Source organism: Schistocerca nitens, chromosome 6 (assembly GCF_023898315.1).
Source record: "Schistocerca nitens isolate TAMUIC-IGC-003100 chromosome 6, iqSchNite1.1, whole genome shotgun sequence".
NCBI classification, from domain to species: Eukaryota; Metazoa; Arthropoda; class Insecta; order Orthoptera; family Acrididae; genus Schistocerca; species Schistocerca nitens.
This window is the reverse complement of record NC_064619.1, coordinates 558,130,238-558,150,841: the sequence shown is the minus strand read 5'-3', so window position 1 is coordinate 558,150,841 and position 20,604 is coordinate 558,130,238. Positions and strand designations below refer to the sequence as shown.

At 43.6% G+C, this 20,604-nt stretch overlaps 1 protein-coding gene across 1 annotated transcript in view; it reads right to left on the bottom strand.

The window, feature by feature from the left end:
- Window positions 1-20,604, bottom strand: part of LOC126263462 (uncharacterized) — a 165,507-nt gene that overhangs the window by 24,701 nt on the left and 120,202 nt on the right. Inside the window, exon 7 of the mRNA XM_049960555.1 lies at window positions 17,006-17,114. Coding sequence (XP_049816512.1) covers window positions 17,006-17,114 — 109 coding nt within the window. The remainder of the gene's footprint in view (window positions 1-17,005; window positions 17,115-20,604) is intronic.

Here is a 20,604-nt window from a genome sequence, read left to right as displayed (position 1 = left end):
CAACCATTGGGCTGTCTTTTGTTGCGTAGACCACGTATGTCGGTTAGTTTTTCTCTCTTCTTCCCCAAAACCCCGTGTGTTTGTGATTTTTATGATTTCGTTTCTGTCTTGTAGATTTGGAGACCCTAATTCTCTCAGGTCTTTTTCCGTCTGTTTGTATCAGTTCGGTCTTGTAGTTTTGTTCTTTAAAAATGTATGGATTTTGTGTGTTAGCCTTTTTGAGTCCATTCTTTTTAAATGTCCCACTAATTGGATTCTTCTCATGCGCATTGTGTCTGTTATTTTGGAGATATTTTTATATATTCCTGCATTTAGTTTTGGATAATGTACAACATCTTTAGTTCTTGGTCCTAGGATTTTCCTCATTATTTTACGTTCTTTCACTTCAGATTCCCTTTTAGTGTTCTGTGTTGAAGTTTTAGTGTCTCAGATGCGTATAGAGCTTCGGGTTTAATTACTGTTGTGTAGTGTCTTATTTTGCAGTTCCACGAGACACTCTTTTTGTTGTAAACGTCTTTTGCTAACTGAAACGCCGTCTCCATTTTCTGGACTCTTGATCTGACACATTTCTTTCATTACAATTTTCTGCAATCCATTCACCTAAATATTTAAATTCTTTTAATCGAGAGATGCAGTTATTACCAATTTTGAGATCAGAAGGTGCATCTTTGATGTCGGTCATAAATTTTGTTTTTTCCAATGAAATTTGTAATCCTATTTTTTCTGCCTGCTCTTGTAATAATTCTAGCTATTTCTGTGCATCGGTAATGTCTTGGGCGATCAGTGCCATGTCGTCATCAAATGCTTAACAGTCTAATTTTATGCCCTTACGTTTTGGTCCCAGTCTGTGTGCTGGTGCACCTGCTTTTCTCCATTCTCGAACAACTTTTTCAAGAGCACAATTGAAGACCACTGCGGACAGTCAATCCCCTTGTAGTCCTGCATCTATTATTAAATTATTTGTAAAGAATGTAAATTTACGTTTGTCTGACACGCACAGTTCAACTGAAGATTATTTAGCTGTTTAAACGGCCTTGAAAATAAAGAATTCAGGGAGATGAAGCTGAAATGTTCACCTCAGATACGAGTATTTACTGAACCCTTTTATGTTCTCATTCAATTAATTCTGAAAAATTCCTTACTAAATGAAGAATAACCTCCTGTCATAGTTATTTTAACTATAAAACTACCGGTATAAACTTCGTGTTTTCAAATGTAACTAGAGTAACTTCTGTTTCTAATATCGTAGCTTCAAAAGACACCGATTTCACTGTGTTCCACTCTTCAGAATCATATTAGTAGCTTACAATAAATTACAATATTTATAATTTGGGTTGTATCTGTTTTGGACACGAAACAAATTGCTGCCTTATGCCGAAGTTTGTGATTTCATATCCAAGTAAGGAAATATATCATGTTGCTTTCATTCTGTCTGTGTCGTTCATGTGTGTCGAGTGCTGATACGTTGGAAAAAAAGAAATATCTTCCACAAGACAAGAGAAACTTTGTCACTTTTTTACGGAGAATGCAGAAGGAACTTAAATGTCATGTTCAGGTCCATGTTGAAAACACAGAAATCCTACATTCTAAATACTGTAATTTCTTTGAAGCTACTAATCGGATTTGAAGAGTCAAACGCCGTTGAATTCCTGTCTTTTTAAGAGCTGCGATGTTGGCGGTAGAAATTACGTTTGTTACGTTTGCTTTGAAAAAGTGAAAGTGATGTCGATAGCTCAGTAATTAATATAGCTTTGAAAAGAGCTATAAGTCATATAGCGAATACATCATCAAAAATCATCTGGGTGAAGATAGAACTGCCATATCTGAAACGATACCAGAAATATTTGAAGTCAACAACTTAGTTGAATCACCCTATACATCCCTGATAGAACTGTGTAGTAATGCTAATGACGTTCTTCGGACTGTATTTGATATGCAGAAAGGTCTGTTGTTTTAAGCATCTTACTTCCATAATAAACACTGTAGAAGAGTAGAGTTAGCCCAGTGAACGAGTTTCAGCACCAAATGCTCCATGGCCCTTTCCTATGAACTGCCCAATAAGTTGAACGTGAGGTTGAAATTTGCCTGTTCATTTTCAATTTCATTGTTTGCTCATAGGGTTTTTACTTTTCTCGAATTGCGAATTATCTTTGCAATGATTTGCGAGTTCATGCTATAGTCAGCTTCGATTAGTCGAAATAAGCACTTTGAGCAATCTATGCCTTCTCACTGATGTATTACGTATCTTTGGTGGTCGCTTTAGGTCATCAGCGAGTGGGAAACGTTCGGAGGTTTTTGTAACAATGACGTGCCATGGTTAGAATGGGTATTCGCCATTCAGTTCTAGTGTGTGCTGTTCTAATCTTGAGCTGATGCGGTCAAGATCGTTTCTGTTTCATCTGGGAGATGGTGAGGCTTTGACTGGTGCCAGTGCGAGCCGTTTCGGAGTTTTACAGTGATGCGCAAATGGGTAAGATCTCGTCAACTACTTGCTGTGGTGCTGTTAGGCGATTATATGGGTTTTTCAGAAGTGCGTCGTTACAGTTAATTTGCGATCACTCCGCATTCCCACTTGTGATAATATCCTTCCCCGGGTGGAGTCTAAGTTCATAAAACTGTTCATTTTTTCATTAAATGAAAGCTGAGTCTAGGACCGAGTCCTGTATGTTCATTCTGTCGTGATATGGATCCAAAATTATCATCGTCTCCTGCATTAAAAAAGGGTTGTTGGGAGTCGTAAATCGAGAACATACGATCCCGATTAGTCTGTGTGAGAATCCTATTTGTATCTGCTACTTTGAAGACCCTTGTGGTCTTTGGAGATCTATTGTATTCTTTTGACAACAAAATAAATACTTATTTACAATATTTTATAAGAATTATTTCGTTCAAACCGAGTCATTTCGTTCATTACCTTTACTCAAAGCAGCTACATGGTACTATGCCGCCATATTCTGGATACTTGCTGCAAACGTCTTTACCAGATATGTTTTCTAAGGTGCCATGAGATTGCTGTTCATGAATGGCAGCACAATAGGTCGAATCACCAGACTGATGTATATATTTGCAGTCACGGAGCGTGGGAGCACCACTGGAGTGTCCCTGCAGTCATACGAAATCGCGTCCCAGACCATAGCCCCAGATGTAAGTCCAATCTGCCTAGGATGCAGACAAGTTGGTTGCATGTCCTCACTGGTCTCCTCCTAACCAACACACGCCCATCACTGGCACCGAAACAGAACCAGCTTTCATCAGAAAACGCAACAGACCTCTCTGCCCTGCAAAGAGCTGTCACTTGATAACAGCGAAGTCGCAAATGACCGTGATTTGCGATCATTCGAATCCACGCTACAAAGCGTATGGTTCGGAGCTGTCCTTGCAGTAACATATTTTTAATGGTTCGTTGTGTCATTGTGGTGTCGATTGCTGCTCATATTGATGCTGCAGAGACTCGAACCTCTGCCGGGATCAGCCGCACAGTCCATGACTGCAGCGCCTTAGAGCGCCTTTTTTTTTTCCGTGGTTGATCGTTGCGGACATCGCATGACATCCTTTAAAGTTCGTTTGTTGATCCTTCCACTCAGTTTTTTTTTTATTACAGAGGCCAACCAGCTCTCTGACCGAACACGCTGAGCTACCGTGCCGGCTACGAGAAGGTACATTTCAGTAAGTACACCGCTCGGCTAATCCCGTCCGGCGGCTACCTTCCTGCCAAGTCTTTCTGCAGTATCGCAGAAGGAACATCCAGTTCCTCGTAGCCTTATTACTCGATGTCGTTCAAATTCATGGCATCTTTGTCGCCTTAAAGGCATTCTTGACTAACATCAACTCACCACCTCCAGTCTCAAGGATAACTAACCTGATGACCGTTACAGTATTGTTTGAAGCTAACCTGATTTGCATCCTCATAATGGCGCTACTAGCGCCACCTTTACGCGACTGGAGTGAAATTTGAGTGGACGTCATCTTTAAGAAGTAGAAATACACCTACCATCTTAGTTTTGTGTCGCACAACTCCTTCTTAGTGCTGTGATTTTTTTTTTTCATCAGCATATATGGTGGAATGTGTAACATCGAGTGGCTTCCTAAGTGGAACAATAGGAGGAGACATTGTTTCGAAGTTGTGTTCTGACCTCAGCATTTCAAGAAAGCATTTATTTTAATCATTCTTTGAAGTATAAATTCACTGAGCACTGAGAGAGGACATCCTCATTTGCAGCAGTGCTGTGTGGACTTGTTATTGTATCTGTTACATGAAGAAAGATTGATGGTAAAGGACAGCAAGGATGAACATGATAGATTTATTGGAAAGCTAAATGAATGTATTTTTGAAGAGAAGAAATTTGAGATAAGACTGGAGCACTGCACAGCAAGGAATGATTGTCAGCTAGTGTACTTGCTCCGAGTTGAGAGAAAGACCACCCCACTTCCCTGACTCATGCATTAACATATTAACTGATTCACCTGTTTGGTTCTCATAGAAATTCTCTGATAACATTGTACCCTTTTAAAATTATTGTTCATTTTGATAAGCTTAGTATTCTTCAGACCAATGTTATGTGTGAAAATCACGCGAGGTTATACTCTGTCTTTTAGAATAAATATTTCATTCTAAAATCATTGTCTTGGAATATCATTTCACAGGAATAGTTACTCTCCCCATCCCACTGTTTGTCATCACGCATTACCACATGCATCAGTTTGAATATGTATTCATAAACATAAATCTAACTTAGCCGCTGCCTGCTTGCTGTTTGCTGTTGTGCTTTCGAGAAATCGGCAACAAAGTTGTCAAGGCCATGTAAAGTTACTTTGCTTAACATTTTAGATTTACATTTTACATTTTTGCATATTCATTTATCGATTTCACTCTTTTACTGCACAGTTCTATGTGATATCGTTCACAGACTTCGTTACACAGTTCACATACAAGTGTGTTGGTTGGGTCGTGATAAGTTCTGTTTTGCATTTAATATAATGGCAAGTTGCATTTTGACCAGTTACAGTTCAGTTTAAATTAGGTTCTATTTGGTCAAAGGTTAGCACATGATTTTAAGTTGGATAACAGTTTGTGGGGACGTAGTTTTGGTAATACGTAGACTTTTATAGAGTGAGAGGAAATTTAGGCTAAGTTTCAGACAGGTACGAATATAGTGGGGAGGTTACAAAGCGTCTGAATGATTGAAATTGTCACAGTGGTTCAATAAATACCTAATTGCATAGGACACTGGTCGGAGCCATTGGTAAATGTAAGTGGTTATTTTGAGTCGTTCCTTGATTAGTAAGATAGTTGCTGATGTCCAGGTAGTTAAATTTGTACATTTGTGGAAATCTGAACGGATCCCATTTAAACTGCATATTCATTTTTTCTTAGCCTGTGGTGTTCCAAGTACCTGAACACTTGTAATTGTGCTTGTAAATCCTAGAGCGTGTACTGATGGCTCACGAGCGTTATGTATGTCAAGACTTAGTGGTGCGTGTAATTTTTCCGTCTCTTGATGCCAGTAGTTAAGCCTGCTGGTTCTGGGCGTGATGCCTAGGTCTGTTATTAGTGTAATTCTGGAGACAACGTGGAGCCTTAGTGAAGTGTAAAATTTAATTCTTTACATGGATAAGAAAGAGTAAAGTCAGAGTTTGGTGGTCAGCGGATGTGTTGAAGCTCAAAATAGTGTTCCTGGAGCTACTTTGTAGCAATTCTTGACGTGTGGGATGTCGCATTGTCCTGCTTGAATTGTCCAAGTCCGTCGGAATGCACAACGGACATGAATGGATGTCACCTGTCAGAGTCATATCTAGACTTATCAGGGAATCCCATATCACTCCAACTGCAGACGCCCCACACTATTACAGAGCCTTCACCAACTTGAGCAGTCACCTGTTGACCTGTAGGGTTCCAGAATTCATGAGGTTGTCTCCGTACCCTTAAATGTCCATACGCTCGATACAATTTCAAACGTCGGATCAGGCAACATGTTCCCAGTCATAAATGGTCCAATGTCGGTGTTGACGGGCCCAGGCGAGACGTAAAGCTTCTTGTCGTGCAATCGTGAAGGGTACACGAGTGGGCCTTCGAATCCGAAAGCCCATATCGATGACGTTTCATTGAGTGGTTCGCACGCTGACACATGTTGATGGCCCAGCATTGAAATCTGCAGCAATCTGCGGAAGGGTTGCCCTTCTGTCACGTTGAAAGATTCTGTTCAGTAGTCGTTGGTCCCGTTCTTGCTGGATCTTTTTCCGGCCGCAGCGATGTCGAAGATTTGATGTTTCACCGGATTGCTGATATTGACGGTACACTAGTGAAATGGTCGTACGGGAAAATCCCCCACTTCATCACTACCTCGGAGATGATGTGTCCCATCACTAGTGCGACGACTATAACACCACGTCCAAACTCAGTCAGATGTTGGTAACCTGCCATCGTGCAGCAGTAACCGAAGTAACAACTCGTCCAGACGCTTGTTGCCTTATGTAGGCGATGCCGACCGCAGCGCCGTATTCTGCCTGTTTACATATATATGTATTTGAATACGCATGCTTATACCAGTTTCTTTGGCGCGTGAGTGTATTAATCTCTTTATTGTGTAGGGACGGCTGTGTCGATTTCCCTAGCATTATACAATGACGAACCAAAACATTGGCTACCTACTTAATAGCTTGTTAGTCCGTCTTTGGAACGAAATGCATCACTGATACATAAGGACAGTTTGTTGGTAAGTTTGTGGAGGTATGTGGAATTAGATGTCCAAGCACAGGTCATGTAATTCGAGTAAACAACGGGCCGAAGATTTGCGTATGCGGTGACGGCGCTCGATAACCCAAATGTGTTAGGTAGAATTTACATCAGGGGAATTTGGTCGTCGAGACATCAACTTGAGTTTACTATAATGCTCTTCAAATCACTGCAGCATAGTTCTGACTTCAAGACACGGACAATTGTAAGTTGAAATATGACATGGCCATGGGGGAAGATATCAAGTATGAAGGGATCCAGGTGGTTCGCAGCCGTTAGCGTGTCTTCCATTACTACCACAGGTCCCATGAAAACGCGGGAGAATTTCTCCCGTAGCGTAATGCTGCTCCCACCGCCATGCGCCAGTGGCGCGCTGCACGTTTCGAGGCACCGATTATCTCTTAGACGGCATTTGTGGAGACGACCATCGACCCAGTGAAGCAAAAATGAGATTCCGCCGAAGAGCCAACACCTTTCTATTGATCAACGGTCGAATCCCGGTGGTCCCATGCCCACTGTGTTTGTAACTGCCGATGTCGTTGGGTCAACATGTGAACATGTAGGGATGATCTGCTGCGGAGCTCCATTTCCAACAATCTACGATGAACGCTGTGCTCCGAAACACTTGTGCGTGCACTAGATTTTTGCTCTTTCAGCAGAGATGCCACCGATCACCATCTATCCCACTTCACAAAGCAGACAAGCCTCCGAGCCCTACGTCCTGTGAAGAGTCGTGGACGTCCAATCATTTAGCGCCTATTGGTAATTTCACTGTCCTACCTGTTTTCGTAGATAGAGATAGTAGCACGTGAACATTCGCCGTTTCCTAGATACTCGTTCACAGGCTCTGGGTAAGAATAATCTGCCCTTTGTCAAAGTCGCTTATCTCAGTATATTTCCCCATTTGCAGCTCGTATATTCTTTGCTATAATGGTCTCCTGTCTGTGTTTGTTCCGCTCACATGCTTTTGTTAATGCGTCACGTTCACGCAATGCCACCAGGCGGCATCCAACGTCGCGCTGGGCGGTGATCATGCAGTTTTAGCTTGTCAATGTAAGTGTACTGCGTGTTGTTTCATGTGTACTGGGCTGACAACACTGCAGTATTCAGACGTAAGAAGCAGTAACATTGCATACCGTCTATCATTCATAAACTTTCTCTTATAATTTCAAATCTTGCTTCATCAACTCCGGGTCAACTTTTGATTGCACCTACAAACATTGCCAGAACAAGTTTCGGCCCTGTTATAACAGTCTAATTTTAGGACCGTTTGTGCTTTTTTTCAGATGCACAAGACGCATTTCTCTGTAACGAAACTTAGAAAAATGAGACTAAATTTGACAGATAGGTCTATGGACTGAGAGCCATGCCGCGTCTCATCCCAGCCGTCTAGGGCACTGTACAGCAAAGCCGCGCGACGTGCCGCAGCGTCGGCGGGTAATTTGAGAGCTCACTCGCCGCGTGGGTCGGGTGCTACAGCGAAAGTTTGCAAAACAGGGAGTGACAGAGAGCGATGGGCTGTGAGACGAGGTTCCGCGTCTTTCATAATCGCATAACCGAAGCCTGCTGTAACGAGGTGCAACCTTCAGCTCCTTAAGCCGTCGGCACACGGACCGTGCATCCGAACGTTGAGCGTTGAGCGTGCCGAGTTTCTGACGTCATAGCGTGGAATAGCACGTTCGGGAGTCTTCCCGAATGTGCAGAGCCATATCTGACATGTCAAATATTCTGAGCGTGCGTCTGAGCGTTGACCAATGAGATGGCACAACGCCACCTACGTCACACGAACGCAGTCTCCCTTCAGTACAGAGTTGTGAGGCGTCATATTGGCATTCATTTCAAGCCTATATGTATATATGCCTTTTCTGAGCACCAGTAAATTGAGAATCACTGGAAAACCCGTTGTTAACTGTGTGATTCGTTGCAATAAAATAATGAGAAACATATTCGTGGTAAAAGAATTATTGTAACTTGCGTATTATGAGAGTATGCTATTCGAAGGCAGCGACACATTGAACATCCACCCAAACCGCATTGTTCTTGGTACAATTTGTTATAATTAAATTTCAATTAACAACATAATTATCTACGATTAACGCTTTTAGCATGGCTTAACATACTAAGATTAGATAGTAACCGTGTCTTGTTGGTATATCGTAATGAATAACGTCACTATCCAATGATAAAATCGTCATTCGGGCATCCAAACCCTACCTAGTTTTTTTCTAACATTCGCAAAAAATGGTTCAAATGGCTCTGAGAACTATGGGACTTGACATCTGTGGTCATCAGTCCCCTAGAACTTAGAACTACTTAAACCTCACATCCATGCCCGAGGCAGGATTCGAACCTGCGACCGTAGCGGTCATGCGGTTCCAGACTGAAGCGCCTGGAACCGCATGGCCACTCCAGCCGGCGCTAACATTCACATTTTTATTAGGTTCTGATACTTTATTATTAGTTTAATTTAAGTATATGCTATAATACTTGATGTTATGTAAATATAAGTTCACCATTTTTGAAGGGTGACTGTTCGATTGGCTTAATTTACAGGATAGCTTGCGCTACTTGTATAAAGATATTTTGCTCCTTTTTCTTTTACGCTTCGTAATTCACATGTTGCAAAGATTCTGCTACTGGGTAGGAACAGTGATCAAGTAAGACTGACCTTGGGATTTTACTAAAATGTGAGAATGATGAAATAATGTTTATCTTATGCTGAGAAGTATTCCAAATTTGTACCACACTGTTTGTAATGGAACTTTTATAAGCCTGTGTCCTTATTGATTGGACATGGTACTTTCCTTTTTCTGGACGATGGAGGAAATGTGCGTTTTAATAGAGCTAACGTGGGAATTTTACGCGCGCCCGTTGAGTAAACAGTGTGCTCTACGAACTAGCAACATTCCTCAACTGCCGCTGGAGTGCGTTGCGATCGCGTATGCCACGTTGGGGCCCACGAACCGTATGCACAAGTCGCATCGTTCCTGAGCGTTCAGCAGCACGTTGAACTTGGCACGCTCGACGTTAACGTTCGACAGCACGGCCCGTGTGCCGACGGCTTTAGAGTAGTCAGCAAAAAGCTCACGGTCAATGGGTGCGACGTACGTACACAGCTCACTCAGCGATAACACCCCACTGGAACCTTTGATGTCTTCAGCATAAACGGAAAGTCAATCGTCAGCTGGAGAAGAAATACCGCACTGAATGTCATTTTTAGCCTATATGAGCAATTTCTCTCTGCAAAAACGATACTCGCTTTACAGCCCAATATTCACCTTGGCTGGTGCTAGTTATAAGACAGAGGGCATTTGAATCGGTCTTGTCGTCACGATAGGAGGACTGAAATACACTGAAACGGTGATTAAATCTGTGAAATAGGCGGATGCCTCTAGATTCTTTAGGAGACAACAGCTGTGGAGCCACGAGATATACTCCGCAGGTGGCCGTACAGTGAATGGCGGAGGTGGTACTTCAAACTAGTGTTCTGTCCTATTCCATTGTCTAATGAGCCTTGAAAAAACGTTTTTATGCCTCTTTACGCAGCCTAATGCCTCTTATTTTATTCTCCCGATTACCATGTGAGATACGACGACGGCAGCACAATGATCGCAAAGTCCCTTGCGAACATAGGTTCTCAAAATTAAATCAACAAGGATTCTCATTTAAATTCCCCGAGTATTTCTGTTACATTGTCATATGGAATACAGTGATCTTTTACAACGCTAACCACACGTCTCTGAATTGATTTGAATTCTACTGGATAAGAAATCTAAATGGTAGAATCTGTCGTAATAGCGTCTTGAATGCGACTTTCCATAACGCACGTAATCATCCTTGACAGAACTTATCACAAAATGTATTTTTATAGATAGGTAGGGCGCTTTGCAGTTTTTACTTCCTTAGTATTATACTCACTTTTGACTTGATAGTCATTTACCTTACGTGCGTAGTCCGCTACAGGGGACTAAACGCCTTGTAAATTTTACTCACATACGTTTCACTTCATGTATTTCCTGAAAGATGTTTAATATGTGGCAGGTACGAGGACATATATATAAACATGTAAGAGTATCAAGCAATTTTAAGCTTTTGTTTTACGTCTTAGACTAAGCATACGAATTTCCTGAATTTGTTCAGTCCCTATACGATCAAACTAATCTCTTCTAAGCAGCATTCAGAAATTATTATTCCATATACCGTGAATATATACTGATGGTGACCCTTTGGAATCTCGAAACTTTTTGATGTAATTAAAATTGTTCTCAAGTTACCAGAAATGAGTCATTCAAACAAAAAGTTTGTCATGATCTTCTACGGGGCAGTGGTCCCAGGGACATGTCATTTAGTGTATTAACTGTATATTTCTACAATGATCATTCATACTTAGGAGCCACTCATTCTGTTCTATCCTAATTGTCTCATTTCGGTGTTTTTTCGAGTATTCTACAAACACACTCTCTTGTCGCGGTCTTTCTACTTACAGTGTTTTCTTATTATCTTCGTTTTTATATTTCTAGTAGTCGTCTCACACACACTGCCGGAAGACAAATTAGGACACCCTTTCAGAGGTTTCCAGTTCACTTAATAGGTAGTGTTGCAACAGTGCATATGGAGTACATGAAATGATTACATTTACAGATCAAGTGGTGTAGTCTCCACGCAATGCTCCACTGTGGCATCCAGTCGATCGTACAGTTGGCTAATACTGTCCTGGGATACGTTATGCCAAGCCTGCTCGACGTTTCCATCTAGTTCTTTAAGAGTTACAGGTAGACGAGTCGCATGAGTCACTTCTCGTCCCATCAATGGATGTGCTCGATTGGAGACAAGTCCGGAGATCGTTCTGGTCAGGGAAGTTGCTGCTCATCTTTGAGTGCACGGGCAATGTGTGAGCGAGCATCATCCTGTTGGAACAACACACAAACTTTCTGTTGCAAGAAATGCAAAAAACGAGTCTAACAATAAACGAGCATCATTTGCGTGCAGGCAGAATCTGCTTTAATCGCTGAAGATCACTGCTCGCCATTCCATCTCCCAAACGACCCTCTGACTGCATCACCAACCGAGCCGTGCACGTCGATGTTGTGGTGTGAGTCGGAGACGGGCTAGAGGTATGTGTGTCTTATTGCTAATTACCTGTTCGCAACAATTGCTGACAAACCCTCTTATCTGTGCCGTGATAGCTCCACGATCTGCCAATGCTTCCCTTACATTACAACGATCCTAGCGGGCGTCTGGCTGGATGAAAATCCAGAACCCCACCGAGTGAGGTGGCGCAGTGGCTAGCACACTGGACTCGTATTCGTGAGGACGACGGCTCAATCCCGCGTCCGGCCATCCTGATTTAGGTTTTCCGCGATTTCCATACATCGCTCCAGGCAAATACTGGGTTGGTGCCTTTGAAATGGCACGGCCAACTTCCTTCCCTGTTCTTCACTAATCCAATGAGACCGATGACCTCGCTGTCTGGTCTCCTTCCCCAAACAACCTCCCCCCCCCCCCCCGCCCAGAATCTCATCTATGGATGTGATAACGTTCATGTGAGCACTCAACCAGCATGGTTGCACAGCTCCGAAGGGATTATCCCGACACTCGGAGGGCCACAATTTGACCCCTTTCAAGCTCCGTCAGTTGGCTCTAGCAAGCACGAGTGCGTCTCCGCGGCCTAGTTACCTACTTGCTGCATGCACACCTATTAAAGGGTAAGCACAGATGACGCTCTGTTAGCTATGCCAGTGTACTATCTGTTGGCGGACGACGTTAAACGCTTTATCAGTACATTCACCATCCAACAAGTGGCATATGCTGTCATCGGATGAAAATCGATGTCGTCTTTCCTCGTATATTTTTTTTCGGCATCGTATACGCATGTGAAGTTCAGACAGTATAGTTAATACGCTCCTAGCCCACAGGTTACATTCAAGTATTACAGGACATTGAAGATGCTTCGGAAACAAATGAAGAGAAACACTTTTCCATTCAAGAAGATAACATTCATCTGCAAAAATGACCCTTACTGACAGAGTAAATTACATTCTATTTCTGCTATTGAAAAATTGGAAAGAGGAAGACGAAATTTTCATTATGTTTCCGTTAGACTTCGGATACGTTTTATTTTTAGTTCCAATCAGTTTTACTTCAGCTACGAGCTTTTTCCTACCTAGAAATAGTCGATGGTCTTGCTCCGAAATCAAATCGCTTTAAACCTGACTCATCGTCATTACTCGATTTAATCATTACAGAGTGGCGGCACCTCAGTTCAGTCATTTGTTAAACGACTGAATCTTAGACTGCACCTCTCCATCCACAGTGATCTTCAGCTCTTCTTTATACAGAGTGGCAGGTTGTACTAGGGAGAATGGTCAACATCGAGGGATATGAGAGAAACGATCATTCGAAGCAAAAGATTATAGCAAATAATGAGTTCTCTAAATTGCATCTCTTAAGAGCTATGAGCACTTCTTCATCCTCAATACTACGATAAAAAATGGCTCTGAGCACTATGGGACTTACTTCTGAGGTCATCAGTCCTCTAGAACTTAGAACTACTTAAACCTAACTAACCTACGGACATCACACACATCCATGCCCGAGGCAGGATTCGAACCTGCGACTGTAGCGGTTACTGTGATACAAATCTGTTCTATTGCAAGCGCTTTGTTTTCCATATGTCGGGAGGACGTAATACGGATAAAAAAAAGGTAAAATTGAGTAGTAAAAATGGGCTCCAAAATGCCTACCGTAAGAGTATGAGAACTCGTTCAGTAGAAGATATGTTTCACAGTAGCAAAGGTGAAAAAGTGCTCGTAGCTCTTAAGGCATGCACTTTAGAGCCCTTGTTTACTGCACTTTTTTCCATGTTTACTCCGTAATACCACCTCCCGAAATATGGGAAACAAAGGGCTCGCAGTAGAAGAGATTTGTTTCATAGTATCAAAATGGTTGAAATGGCTCTGAGCACTATGGGACTTAACATCTGAGGTCATCAGTCCCCTAGAACTTAGAACTACTTAAACCTAACTAACCTAAGGACATCACACACATCCATGCCCGAGGCAGGATTCGAACCTGCGACCGTAGCGGTCACATGGTTCCAGACTGAAGCGCCTAGAACCGCACGGCCACACCGGCTGACGTTTCATAGTATCGAAGATGAAGAAGAGCTCATAAAGTGAGCATTTTAGAGCGTATGTTTACTAGAATTTTTTCCTTCGAATGATCGTTCCTGTCATGTCCTTGAATACCGACCACTCCTCCTTGGACACACTGTATAATGTTAAGAGAGAAGACACCTGGACCGTGAATGTTGGTGACAAGTAATGTCTGCAAGATATGGTGTTGGAGGGGGATGCACTGAAGAGTCAAAGAGAGTGGTATAGTAGGCATACGTTTTCAAATACAGAAATACGTAAACAGGCTGAATACGGCGCAGCCGTGCGGAGTAGCCGCGCTTTCTGAGGCTGCTTGTCAGGGCTCGCGCGCTTTCCCCCCTGCCCCCTCTCCCATCCCCCCCGTCGGAGGTTCGCGTCCACCCTCGGGCATGGGTGTGTGTGTGTGTGTGTGTGTGTGTGTGTGTGTGTGTGTGTGTTGTCCTTAGCCTAAGTTACTTCAAGTTAGCTTAAGTAGCATGTAAGCTTAGGGACCAATGTCCTCAGCAGTTTGTTCCCATAAGACCTTACCACAGCTTTCCAACTTCCAACATTCAAATACGGCGCTTCGGTTGGCAACGCCTATATAAGACAAAAGTGTCTGGCACGGTTGTTAGATCGGTTACTGCCGCTACAATGGCAGCATATTAAGATTTAAGTGAGTATGAACGTGGTTTTAAAGTCGATATACGAGCGACGGGACACAGCATCTCCCAGGTAGCGATGAAGTGGAGATTTTGCCGTACGACCATTTCACGAGTCTACTGTGAATATCACGTATCCGGTAAAATATCAAACCTCCGACACCGCTGCGACCAGAAAAAGATCCTGCAAGAACGGGACCAACGACAACTGAAGAGAATTGTTCAACGTGACAGAAGTGCAACCCTTCTGTAAATTGTTTCAGGTTTCAATGCTGGGCCATCATCAAGTGTCAGCGTGCGAACATTCAACGAAACATCATCGATATGGGCTTTCCGAGGCGAAGGCGTCCTCTTATACCTTAGATGACTGCATAACACAAAGCTTTAGGCCTAGCCTGGGCCAGTCAACAGCGACATTGGATGGTTGATGACTGGAAACATGTTGCTTCGTCGGACGAGGAGCGGATGGACTTGCACGGGTATGGAGACAACCTCATGAATCCATAGACCCTGCATGTGAGCAGGGGACTGTTCAATCTGGTGGAGGCTCTGTAATGGTGTGGGGCGTATACTGTTGGATTGATATTGGACCACTGATATGTCTAGATACGACTCTGACAGGTGACATCCATTCATGTCCACTGTGCATTCCGACGGACTTGGGCAATTGCAGCAGGACAATGCAACATCCCACAAGAGCAGAATTGGTACAGAGTGGCTTCAGGAACATTCTTTTGAGTTTAAACACTTCCGCTAGTCACCAGACTCCATAGACATGAACATTATTGAGCATATCTGGGATGCGTTGCAACGTGCTGCTCAAAAGAGATCTCCAAGCTCGTACTATTACGGATTTGTGGACAACCCTGCAGAATTCATGGCGTCAGTTCCCTCCATCACTACTTCAGACGTTAATTGATTCCATGCCACGTCGTGTTGCGGCACTTCTGGACGCTCGTGTGGGCCTAACACGATGTTGGGCAGGTGTACCACTTCCTTTGGCTCTCAGTGTAATTTTCGTTCCTGCACTCCTTTTTCTTCATAAACTCAATAACAGAGAGTCTGAAATCGAAAAATCGTTCCAGGCATACCCCTTGACTTAAAAATGCACTTTACAGTAATATCACTGTACGAAGACTCCATATTCTTCGTTCAGTTGCATCAGAAACTGTTAAACTGACAATGGGATATGTGTGCGACTTTTTTTTTTACTATTCATACCACCAATTTCTTCACGTGCTCCACATATGCTAAGTTAGCGCTAAGTGCTTCTTAATGTACAGAACAATGAATCCCGTCTATCAGTTATTGGAATTTTTTGCTCTTTCACTGTCAAATATATCTTTAAATTCCTTCTACATGGTTTTATAATGTCGGTTCATAGAAAATTTGTAGTACCCGTTGTTTGTGCGGCTGCTTAGGAAATATTAAGAATTGTCACCCCTCTCTTCTGTCATTCCTGTTCATGTTTAAAGGCTTGTGACTGTAGATCACTGGACTGCCTCTTTTTGTGCAAACAGCACTTGACCTCTGGACGTCTTCATCCACAAACAAATAGCGAAAAAATGTAAATGCGCGTACGGCATTGTGGGCCGGGAGTCCCCCAATGCGACGCCCCACACATCCAGAATTGCTACAGAGGGGCTTCAGGAACGCTCTTCTGGATTTAAACATTTCCGCTGGCCACCAAACTCCCCAAACAGAGACATTATTGAGGGTATCTGGGATACCTTGCAACGTGCTGTTCAGATCTCCACCCCACCCCCACCCCCCTTGTACACTTACGGATTTATGGACAGTCCTGCGGGATTCATGGTGCCAGTTCCCTCCAGCACTAGTTCAGACGTTTGGTGAGTCCATGCCACGTCGTGTTGCAGCACTTTTACGTGCTCGCGGTGGCCCTACACGACATCACGCAGGTGTACCAGTTTCTTCGGCTCTTCAGTGTATTACGCATAGCATCTTTATGCAACACAAATTCTCGAAGGCATCACTTGTCACTAGCTGCCACGGTCCATGTCTCGTATTCATATAAGAAGAAAGTGAACAGTAGTGATTCTTCGTTGTTTAGGATACAGTCCAGTTCTGCCACATCTTCATGAGTTTGACCATTGCTGTTTGGACAGGACGATTCTACATTTTATTTCATTAGCACAATTTACTGTGCATTGTCTGATATTCTAGATATGCACAGCCATTCACTATCTCAAGACTCTTTAAGCAACCTGAAAGTTGAGTTTGACCTAAACCTTGTCGTTCGTAACTATTAGTCATTGATATATCAGTAGTCTAATTTAGGAAATATAATTTGCACTGGCATAACGTCAGTCTCCTCGTCGACCTCTCACTTGTATAATCTCGCCCAGTTTTAAATGAACTAATTGACGTATTTTTTATAATTAATAAAACTAATCGCCTGTTTGTTGCATGTAGTTCTCGGTATCGGTAATGACTAACTTAATGTCTCCGCTACTCACCAGAATCCCCGGAGCGGTCCCCGCACAGCTTTACAGTGCCCAGTCTCAGCTCGGCTTGTCCACACGGCAGGCGCAACTCCTCCACGTCCACCTGCAGCTCACACGAGTCCTGAAACACGCCGACACTCCTCTTCACGCACCGTACACACGTACTTAACTACACAAAGCTAAAACTGTTTACTACTGAATACCATACACAGCAGTCAATTCAAACTGTATCAAATGGTTCTGAGCACTGTGGGACTTAATTTCTGAGGTCATCAGTCCCCTAGAACTTAGACCTAACTAACCTAAGGACATCACACACATCCATGCCCGAAGCAGGATTCGAACCTGCGACCGTAGCGGTCACGCGGTTCCAGACTGTAGGGCCTAGAACCGCTCGGCCACATAGGCCGGCTCAAACTGAATGCTGGTTGCGAGCTGCTGTCATGAAACTCCCACAACGCTCACCGCGACGTAGGACTAGCTGACGGTTTGAATCGGCGATCAAAAGCGAGTGCGTAGGTTAAGCTCATCCACTGAAATGTGCTATTTGCCTTCCATCCAACGGACTGTTCATGAAAGCTGAGCGTTATGGGATATGATCTTAACAACTGCAGAAGTTTCTGTACTGACCGTCACGAAACTAGTGGAGTTCTCGTCTATGTACAGCATTATCAGTTAATTATAGTTCTAATTGTTAGTATAAATTCCTAAAAAAATATTAGACATCTCCGTTTTTAGTCCAGAATATGATGGAATGCCTCTCAAATGAAAATTGTTGCCAGCCGCTACGAAGTTACAAGAAGTTTCTAGGGAAAATATTTTTTTACTTCAACCCGTGGAAGCACTAACATATATGAACTGGAAAAAACATGCGAACAATATCAAAGTTTACAGATACGTCCAATACATATTTTATTATAAAAACATAAAAATATTCAAATGTAAAAAATAATCGGTAACAAGTTTATAACGCAAAACGTCGTCGCTGATGAATTTGCTTTCTTTTGGACATAATGGAAACTACCGGTGAGAGGACTGTTAACAATACCATAAAATTTTGATAACACCGGAGACATCGCCGGCCGGTGTGGCCGTGCGGTTCTAGGCGCTTCAATCGGGAGCCGCGTGACTGCTACGGTCGCAGGTTCGAATTCTGCCTCGGGCATGGATGTGTGTGATGTCCTTAGGTTAGTTAGGTTTAAGTGGTTCTAAGTTCTAGGGGACTGATGACCTCAGATGTTAAATCCCATAGTGCTCAGAGCCATTTGAACCATTTCAACCGGAGACATCATTATTGTACCGTCTCGTTTATAACTCGATTTATTTGCGAGAGACATCGTGTGACGCAGCAGGGAACGACATGCATGCCGCTGCAAGGATTAATGACTTGACGGCTTGACTTAATAGCACCGGGAATGTTCCTTATCTCCCAAAGAAATTATATTTTCAGCTATTACAGACACTTCAACCCTGCACTCATTGCCCAAGCACACGCTATACAAAAGGATCCGTAGTCACTATTAGATCACCGTTTCCCTTGGCATCGTGTCAAATATACACTGCCTAGCCGCACGGGGTATCCGCGCGGACCTAGGCGCCTAATCACGGGCCGCGTGTGTAGGCTTAGGGACTGATGACCTCAGCAGTTTGGTCCCATAAGACCTTACCACAAATTTCCAAAATACACTGCCTGACAAGAAAAGAAACATAAAGAAAATCAAGCAATCAGAAGTGCCCCACTCATTTCACGGAATTTTCTTACAACCACCATCCCTAATGCTTGACGCTCCCTGCCCGCCAGAACGTGCTGTGTGCTCGGTCTCGGTTTAGTTGTGGTTGTTCCTCCGCATTTTCACTTCACAATCATGTCACCAACAGTACACTTGGATGTTTTAAAAGTTTGGAAATGTCTGTGATGGATTTGTTGCTCAGAGGACATGCGCCGATTAGTCCACATTCGAAGTCATAGGAGCTCTCCGACCAACCCATTCTGCTATTACTGGTTCTCCTACACTCATTTTATACTGTCCTCTCGTGACATCTGGTCGTTAGTTACGCATTACGTAGGGATGTTCGGTTACTTTAATCAAATAGTGTACCAGTAGAGTCCGTTTGGCGAGAAATGCTCTCTTTGCCTTTGCTAGTCTAATTACACTGAGGTGACAAAGTCATAGGAGACCACCGTCTATCGTGTCGAACGTACTTTTGCCCGACGTATTGCAGCAATTGGGCGTGGCATGGTTCAACATGTCGTTGGGTGTCCCCTGCAGAAATATTGAGCCCTTTCTGCGATAGTGTTGCCGGTCCAGGGTTTTTTGCACGAACTGGTCTCTCGATTACGTCCCTTAAAAGTTCTATGGGATTAATGCCGGGCGATATGGATGACCAAATCATTCGCTCGACCTATTAAGAATGTTCTTAAAACCAACTGCGAACACTTGTGGGCCGGTGGCGTGGCGTTTTTGCATAGATAACATAAAGTCCATGAATGTCTGCGAACAGTTTACAAGTGAGCCGAACATAACCATCTGTAGTCAATGATTGGTTCAGTAGGAGCATTCCGTGTAAATACAGCTCACACCAACACGGATCCAACACTAGCTTGCACAGTGCCTTGTTGACAATTTGGGTCCTTGGCTTCGAAGGTTCTGCATCACACTCTAACCCTACCATCAGCTCTGAAATCGGGACTCATGTGACTGGCCACGGTTTTCTAATAGTCTATGCTCCAACCGATATAGTTACGAGCCCAGGAGTCCGCCACCAGCTTGCACAGTGCCTTGTTGACAATTTGGGTCCTTGGCTTCGAAGGTTCTGCATCGCACTCCAACCCTACCATCAGCTCTGAAATCGGGACTCATGTGACTGGCCACGGTTTTCTAATAGTCTATGCTCCAACCGATATAGTTACGAGCCCAGGGGTCCACCACCAGCTTGCACAGTGCCTTGTTGACAATTTTGGCCCTTGGCTTCGAAGGTTCTGCATCACACTCTAACACTACCATCAGCTCTGAAATCGGGACTCACGTGACTGGCCACGGTTTTCTAATAGTCTATGCTCCAACCGATATAGTTACGAGCCCAGGAGTCCACCACCAGCTTGCACAGTGCCTTGTTGACAACTTTGGCCCTTGGCTTCGAAGGTTCTGCATCACACTCTAACCCTTCCATCAGCTCTGAAATCGGGACTCACGTGACTGGCCACGGTTTTCTAATAGTCTATGCTCCAACCGATATAGTTACGAGCCCAGGAGTCCACCACCAGCTTGCACAGTGCCTTGTTGACAACTTTGGCCCTTGGCTTCGAAGGTTCTGCATCACACTCTAACCCTACCATCAGCTCTGAAATCGGGACTCACGTGACTGGCCACGGTTTTCTAATAGTCTATGCTCCAACCGATATAGTTACGAGCCCAGGAGTCCACCACCAGCTTGCACAGTGCCTTGTTGACAACTTTGGCCCTTGGCTTCGAAGGTTCTGCATCACACTCTAACCCTTCCATCAGCTCTGAAATCGGGACTCACGTGACTGGCCACGGTTTTCTAATAGTCTACGCTCCAACCGATATAGTTACGAGCGCAGGGGTCCACCACCAGCTTGCACAGTGCCT